This window comes from Thunnus thynnus, chromosome 13, assembly GCF_963924715.1.
Source record: "Thunnus thynnus chromosome 13, fThuThy2.1, whole genome shotgun sequence".
Taxonomy (NCBI): Eukaryota; Metazoa; Chordata; class Actinopteri; order Scombriformes; family Scombridae; genus Thunnus; species Thunnus thynnus.
The window spans coordinates 152,786-161,552 of record NC_089529.1 but is presented as its reverse complement, the minus strand read 5'-3'; the positions used below and the strand labels follow the sequence as shown (position 1 = coordinate 161,552).

The 8,767-nt window shown below is 34.4% G+C and overlaps 1 protein-coding gene across 1 annotated transcript in view; it reads left to right on the top strand.

Moving 5' to 3' along the window:
• The first annotated feature begins 2,494 nt into the window (after positions 1-2,494).
• The window catches only part of sim2 (SIM bHLH transcription factor 2), an 83,595-nt gene continuing 77,322 nt past the window's right edge, over positions 2,495-8,767 (top strand). Inside the window, exon 1 of the mRNA XM_067607169.1 lies at positions 2,495-2,747. Coding sequence (XP_067463270.1) covers positions 2,573-2,747 — 175 coding nt within the window. The 5' untranslated portion in view covers positions 2,495-2,572. The remainder of the gene's footprint in view (positions 2,748-8,767) is intronic.

Below are 8,767 nucleotides of genomic sequence, written 5' to 3'. Positions count from 1 at the left end.
CAATGACAGATTTTAGGATGTAGCAATAAATTAATAGGTCTTTGACACTCACAGGGAGAAAAAATGTCTTATGAATTATTTATTGACTGCACTTACAAGTACTGAAAGTAAAGTGGTCCATTGTATGAGACAAAGTGATAATTGGTAAAATGTATGTGCTCATATAAGCACTTGAAAATATTTCATATGCTGCCTGTATATTTTATATATAAAAGTCATGCTTCATACGTGTACAAGTACAAGTACCTATACAAAGTAAGGAAAAATACAACTACCACAAAAGTCAGGTGATCATAAATAATATAAGTAAAAAAATAATTTAAAAAAATCTGAGTGAAAAGAGCTGTTAGGGTTTAAAAAATGATGTACGAGATACTGACCAGAAATGTGCAAATGTTCACAGTATAAACAGTACATGTAATGTGCAAATGTAATAATACAAAGAACTGCATTAATGTAACACACCATATAGGATATGATGGGTTCGCGTTGTGCAGATGATGACAATTTTACGTTAATATAACATGTAGTGTCCATGGGTAGGATAGAGTTTGTGTCAGTGGGGGGCCCAGGCCTTGTTGATGAGGCCAGCTGCGAAAGAAACTCTTCTTGTGGTGTGGGGTTTTGGTCTTGATAGACTGCAGCCTCTTGTTGGAGGGGAGCTGGCTCCAGCTCTGTGGACATGCAGCTCCTTTGACTTGTAATTGAAATGTTCAACAAAAGCAACTCAGTATATATTTTACAAGGAGTGGTCTAGAATTTACACAAATTACTAGCCTACCTACTTCTTAGGAAATATCAATGAACATATAAAATTCCAGGACCAAAATATCATAATATAATATTTAGTCTGATAGAGTTTCTACAGTTAAATAACAGTACAGTCTATAGGGCAATATGTTGCTCATGCTATTCTAATTTTGGTGGAATTTGTAAACCATATCCTTATTGTTGTTGTTTTTTTCATTATTATTTACTGGATTGGAGGGAAATGGTGTTTTCTATTTGGAGAGTAGTTGGAATAGATGTATTAGTATGTCAAAATTTTGGCCAGGGTTATGTTCTTTCTAGACTTAAATTTTTATTTTTATCAATGAAAATGCGACAGAAATATTAGCGCCAGCCATAGACACACCTTGATTTCAGCTCCATGCTCAGGCAAACGTTTGTATTCAACTAATTGCAACTGCAAATATGTTTCAGAGGAAACATAATATTGCCTGCATTAAGTTTTCTATTAAGATAATGAGGAAATGTTATTGTTAATTAATGTAGCTGGTAAGTCGCAGAATGTTGATAGGCCTACTAACAACGATTACATTAAATTAGTAATAACTTCAGTATATAAACGCATGTGTATAAATACACAACAATCACAAAGAATCAGGCTGAGGACCTTTATTGCATGCCATCTATGCCTCTCTCTCCTCATATTCTGGTGGCTCACTACTGTCACTATATAATAAAGGCAAACATCTCCCCAAAATACTTTAAAATGCATTTTGCAGCTTAAACATATACCGCAATAAAATGTAGCCTATTTGATGATGGATATGGTGAACGTTAACATTTTTAACTGAATCCTCTTTGTGAGCTGTATTTTTCTTTTTAACCTTCTTCTCCTACTACAATGCCCGTTTAAGATTAAACAAACAAACAAACAAAGGTCTCCGAACCATAGTAACATTCATTTCACAAGGAAGCAATGACACTCTTCAGGGGGTCACGCTCTTGAGGGTTAAAAGTATGAAATATTATTATATAATAAATATTATAGTTGTTGAATTTATTTTGTGAATATGTTATTGTATACAGTATAGCCATAGTGTAGCTAATCATTATAGAGCAGTTTAATAATTACACACTCATATACTCCCACACAAACAGACACACACAGAGAGAGAGAGAGAGAGAGAGAGAGAGAGAGAGAGAGAGAGAGAGAGAGAGAGAGAGAGAGAGAGAGAGAGAGAGAGAGAGACAGTCCGGGTCGGATCTGAGGGGTTTTCAGACCATTTCAGTTTGCAGTCTTCCGCTGCCCTATTCTCAACATTAGATTGCAACACTCGTATAATAACTTCTGCTGGATTTGTTTTTCCTTTTGGTGTACGAGACTGTGGATGTCCACAAAGCTGCGGATGGGTGGAAAACTGACAGCACCGTGAAAACGTGGCGTTCATCCACGGGGTATTTGCAACTTTGTCTGCTATTACTGTTGAACAGTAGAAGCTGGAGAGACTCGGCGGAGTAATAACACACCAGAAAGTTGGTCAAAGCTTTAATAAGGATACTTCGGACATATGGGAAAATAAGCAGTCAGCCTTTTCTCTGGCTTTTGGAGTGCGCCGAGCGGCTTAGGTTATAAAACACGTTTATAGTCTGCTCTGTTCTTTGGAGTCACAATATAATCCTGCTCATCATTTCAACGTTTTCTTTATAGGAACCCCTATAATTGGGATGCTAGAGGAACGATTTTATTCTGTCAGTAAAATAACTATTTGTTACACGAGTTTATGGAAAAAGCTCAGCGAAGACTTAATGTTATGCTAGAAACAATTGTCTGAAACTTCCAGAAATGAAGGAAAAGTCCAAGAACGCGGCGAAGACGCGGAGAGAAAACGAGAACGGAGAGTTTTATGAGCTGGCCAAACTACTGCCTCTGCCGGCGGCCATCACCTCCCAGCTGGACAAGGCCTCCATCATCAGGCTGACCAGCAGCTACCTCAAGATGAGGGCAGTCTTCCCCGACGGTAGGCACACTGAGCGAACACAGCAGCCTAAAGCCGCTCACAGAGGGACAATGAGTATTACCATACTATAATAACAGGGCCCATTCAAATTTCAGATTTTGAGGACCCGCGTGCAGATCAAGTCTAGTCAAGACCCAAAAGGGGAATAATCAAACAACGAACATACAGTATTGAAATGTTCAACTAATGTAATATATTCAAAATCACATTTGTCAAAGACACATCTTCCAAATGTTTTATAATAGCCTAGTAAAGTAGCAAAAGTGGCAAACCTTTAACTTTTATATATATCAAAATCTATTAGTTCTCAATATATGGAAAATATAGGTGTTAGAAGAGGAATAGGATTCTGTAAGAACAGACATGCGGGAATTCTGTGGCAAACATCCAACAAATTCATACATAGATAGTTTACACATAGTTTTCACACCGTTTTAAATTATTTGCAGTGACGAAGAGAAAATGAAACTGTTGACTATATGGGGAGAAACGGATCATAGCCAATATGTTTTTCGTACCACTTTCTAATAAGGAATATTTTGTAATAATTAATGGGTTTTTTATAGTTAATAAACAATTTACTAATGCTCTATATTGTTTATTACAAAGTGAGAGGTCCACGAGTATATTTTAATAATTTACTGAATGCATTACTACCACATGGAAAGCATAATCACCCAAAAGTTGTTCTTGTTAATATCTCCATAATGATCCAAGTAAATGATTTATTAATCATTTATTAAAACTGATGAACCCTTTATAAAGGGTGCCCTTTTAGAGAGCGGTAGGCTATCTATTTTTTTAACCAATTTAAAAACTATGTTGACATAGTAATTTAAATTTAATTTAAATAATTAATTAAAATTTGTTTAAATATATATTTGAAGAAAGCAAGCTCTGTAATGGAAACATATCACAGTAGAACTGTAGCAGGAATGAGTAAAAACGTTTTTCAAAAAGTTAAAGTTAATAAAATAAATGTCAATTGAGTCTTAAAATGTTTTGCAGGTCGTCTTTCCACAGAGAGCTTGTAATAAAATAATAAACTTTTTACGACATTAAGACTTTTGTCTGCAAACTAGCCAATAATAATAATAATAATAATAATAATAATAATAATAATAATAATAATAGCTTTATATATATTTTGCCATTACTTCTCCATGAAATAAAATAAGATTTGACGCTCCTCGTAGTAGTAAACGTGAAAGTGAATTTCAGACTGTAAGTTTGCTTTATTCCTTCACTCAATTATAACGCCAGGGCTGTTAAACTAATTTTGTTAATTAGAGAATCATGGAAGATTTGACGTTGTTTTCTCAGTCTGATTAAAAGCTGGTGTCAAGTCCAAACATCTCATTCATTCATCAAGGTAAATTATTTCATTAGGCCAAATACAGCTACATCAGTGCAGGTTAGAGGGCAGGGAAACGAAGCCTTTCCTCTCTGTCATCACTCATAAAGTGAGAGTTAACACACGGCCTTTTATGGCCGGGCCACCCGGTAGCTGATGCGTTAGAGTCCAGCGAGGCCGTCAATACATCTGTGTACGCGATGCACCAACCCTCCACCGACAACCTGCATGCACATTTATTCACTCCATTAGCGTGTGAATTCCTAATGCTGATTAGGCCAACATCTGAACCATAGGTGTGTTTTAAGGATATAGGATATCGTGGATCACTTTGTGGATGATTATTTTGTAGTCCTACAACTCTACATTGTTCAATAATGTAGAGCTGCGGGATACGGGAAAGTCAGAAATTTGTAAGACAAAAACTTCCTCATTTATGATAATAGATTAATGTAGGATTAATCATTAGACTGTAATAGGTTGGTGTATGAAAAGGGGGTCAACTTCGAGTTATCTTGAGGCGCGTGGAAGCACTCAATTTGATACTTTCACGACGGCTCCACCAGTTCTCATGGTCGGGCAACACGCCTGTGTGTTATTGCGTCACTTTAAATACAGACAAGAATATCAGACAGAATTAGAAACAAGTCACATAATTCCACTAATCTTCAATTACTTCCGCTAAAGGCTGCAAATACAGTTGTTATTACTTAAGATGAAATTGACAAAACAGATAAAAATTAAATGTGTAAACACTTCACTATGTGCATACCCTGAAAAGTGGGTGATATCCCTATTTTTACTTTTTTTTTTTAAAATTCTGGATAGCAGACTTTGGAAACATAGTAGCCTGATTATTGTTAATTGCTTTACCTCCGCTGCTGAAAGAATTCACTGCTGTTTCATTCTCACTGAGACTGAAGAATGAATGATTATGGACTTCATGGTAGTTTTTAAAAGGTTTGAAAATTAAAATAAAATAAAAAAAACATTAAAAAATTGAGATATGGATTGCATGTTGACAGTTTTAATGAAAAGGCCTACAGTCAAAGGTATATTTTTGCATATAATTTAGATTTATTTCATTTTATTTTATGTTGGTATTCCTATTCAATTCAACATATTTTTTTCCAGAGCCACAGGGAAATTTTGAAACATTAACAATGTTTCGGTAATATTTTTTAATAAGGTTTTCAAAATAGTTAATTTAACACTTAAGGCTATTAAATATGCTTCTCAGTTCTGGTCTAGATTTTAATGCACACCGTAATTCTACATATGCCTGTAAATGAAAATGTGTACGTATGTATTGAAATACATACCATAATTCTGCATATCCCTTATAATGAAATTCTCAGAGATGGAAAGTATTTACTCAAGCACTATATTAGTACAATTTAGAGGCATTAGTGATCATTGCCATGGAAACTTTATAGTTTTTGCAGAATATCAGTATTAATGTTAACACCATTTTCCCCAAACTTCAGTTTTGTTTCTCACTAACATAACCAGTATTTACAAACATACTTAAAGTGTAATCAATTTTTCCTTCTTTCCAGAATGCCAAATTGTTAATCCCTTGTTCACTATAGCCCTGTTTTCTTCCACTGTACCAACACGTTAATAAAAAGCAAACAAAAAGAACCAGTATTTTCATTAGTACTAGATTCATACAGTGTAATAACACTGTAATTGGTGAGCTGTATTATAAAGTGTTACCTCCCTACTGGTATGAAATTATGTTGTTTTTCAAAATTTCTTATATATTTTGCATACAACATGAGGAATATACATACATAAATCTCATTCCCCATGTATCAGATCCCCCACAAAAAAAACAAAACAAGACAAAGAAAACACAACATGAGACATAACAAACATGTGACAACATGAAGGGGAAAATAAAAGGTCAAGAAAGTAATAAGGGTATAGGGCTGGACAACATGGTTGAAATCCATATCATGAGAATCATTAGGGTCTTTCTCAATGTAAGTATACACCATGATATGGTTCATGTGTGCAAAAAACCACACCAAGTATTTAGAATAATGATCACCTCTTTGAACCAATTGAAAATGCTAGGAGTGATATCAGACAAAACAGAAACAATCAAATAATATTTCTACCATACTTCACTTTATCTTACTTTATTAAGTTTTCCTATCAACATCAAATCCAAACAGCAGAAGTACGTGTCAGGGTGTTAAAAAAATAAAATAAAATGATATGACTCCACCATGATATGATTCCACTGAAGGATGACAAACAATAAGATTGAGCCATCGTCCAGCCCTAAATGAGGGACTAGCCCATTCCAAACAATGACTCTAACTGATATCCAAACATATCATAACCTCAAAACAATAAACAAGATAAAAGACAGACAAAACAACACAAACTTTTGCACTCAGATCCTACTGTTGTCATAGTCCCTAACATTTGTGTAAGAAGTTAGGGTAAAATCAAAATCTCTACGAGATTGTCATATTTTTTAAAAAGTCTGAGGATCTGCCTTTACTCTTATAATAAATGTTGTCCAATGTAAGGTAACTTGAGAGTTCATTCCACCAGTGGACTATTACTGGAGGTTTGGATACCTTCCAATTTAAAGTTATGCACTTCCTAGCTGCCAGCAAGGCAATATCTATGTACCTACTTATATATTTATTCCACTTGCCAGACATACTTGTTCCCAAAAGACATACACGAGGTGAAAGGGGAACAGATACATGTAAACTCTAAGATATCAACTCAGTAACAGAGTTCCAAAATAAAGAAAGTAAGTCACATGACCAAAACATATGAAAAACATCTTTTTGTTTCTTACAATCCCAAGACATCTCACTGTTTATTTTATTTAATTTCTCTAGAGTATAATAAACCCTATCTATCTAAATCTAAAGAGAGCTAGTTTATGCCTTGGATTGTAAGAGCATTTATGAACTTTCCTATGAATATGAGACCAATCCTCTTGCTGTATTTCCATATGAAGGTCTTGTTCCCAGTTCAAATCTTTGAAATAACTTTTTCTTTTTTTGTTTAATATAACATCAATCTTTGATGGCTTAGGTTCTTGAAGAGAACCACGCTCAGTATTTACTATGTGCCTTAATTAAAAAAAATCTTAATAAATAGGAAGATGGAACTCCATATTTCTGTTGAAATTGAGCACATGAGAGAAAAGTCCCATTTTCAAACAAGTGAGAACTTGTTATACCTTTATTGTACCAAGGTTTAAACGTGTCATCCCTACAACATGAAATACTTGGATTTTTCCAAATTGGGGAGAAAGGGGAAAGGGGATTCTTGTAACCTAATAATTTATGGGACAATTTGCAAATACAGAGGCAATTTAGTATAACAGGATTCTTGGTGATTTTTTCCACTTCTGTGAAATCAATATATAGTAAATGTTCCAAGTTGTGTGGACAAATATCCAAGGATTCTATTCTTTTCCATGAACAGAAAGTATTTAAAAACCATTGTTTAATCTGAGTAAACTGAGATGACAAAAAATAATAAAGTTGGGAAGCTTCAGGCGACCATATTCATATGGTAAACACAACACTGGCATCCAAACTCGTGGGGATTTGTTGTTCCAAATAAAGGAAGACACCAGACTCTGTACCCTTTTAAAAAAAGATTGTGGTAGAATAGTTGGAAGATTTTTAAATAAATATAAAATCTTTGGCAAAACAGACATTTTAACTATGTTAATTCTACCAATAAGGGAAATGGGAAGCTGACCAATTCTCTTTAATTCCTCTGATATTTTATTAACTACTGGTAATTCAAACTTAAAGTGTCTTCTGATTATCTGGGAATGAACATACCTAAATAAATAATACATTTAATGGACCAGTTCCAAATAAGTTGACTCTTCAATGAGGTATAGTCAAAGTTGGAAATTGGCATTATCTCAGTTTTGTCCCAGTAAACTTTGTAGCCTGATATCTTCCCAAAATTTTCAAAGAGAGATAACATAAATAGTATTGAATTTACAGGGTCATGAAAATACAACAAAATATTGTCAGCATACAAAGATATAAGATGCTCCTCCTTCTCAATCTTAACACATTTAATATATTCATGAGTCTAATCATTGCAGCTAATGGCTCGATAGCAGTGGCGAACAGTGCAGGAGACAATGGGCAACCTTGTCATGTGCCTCTTGAAAACAAAAAGAGTTAAGAATTGTTGGTATTCGTTTTAACAACAGCCATAGGAAAACTATAAAGATATATACCCAGTGACAAAACTTAAAACCAAAACTGAATCTTCTAAGGACAGACATAAAATACTTCCATTCAACCCTGTTGAATGCTTTTTCAGCATCGACAGAGAGAATAACATTCTGGGGATTAAGTTCATCAGTGTGGTAAAGAATATCAACGTACCTGCGTAAATTATCAGTAGAAGTACAACCATGAACAAATCTAGTTTGGTTTAATGAATAAGACTGGGTAAATCTCTCTCAAACTGTAATGCAAGGACTTTAGCAATGATTTTATAATCTGCATTAAGAATTGAAATTGGCCTATAGGAGGAACACTGGAGAGGATCTTTATCCTTCTTTTGGAGTAGAATAATAGGAGCCACACATAAAGACTGAGGGAGACAACCTTTACTAAAACAAGCATTGATTATAGAAAGAAAAAGAGGCAAT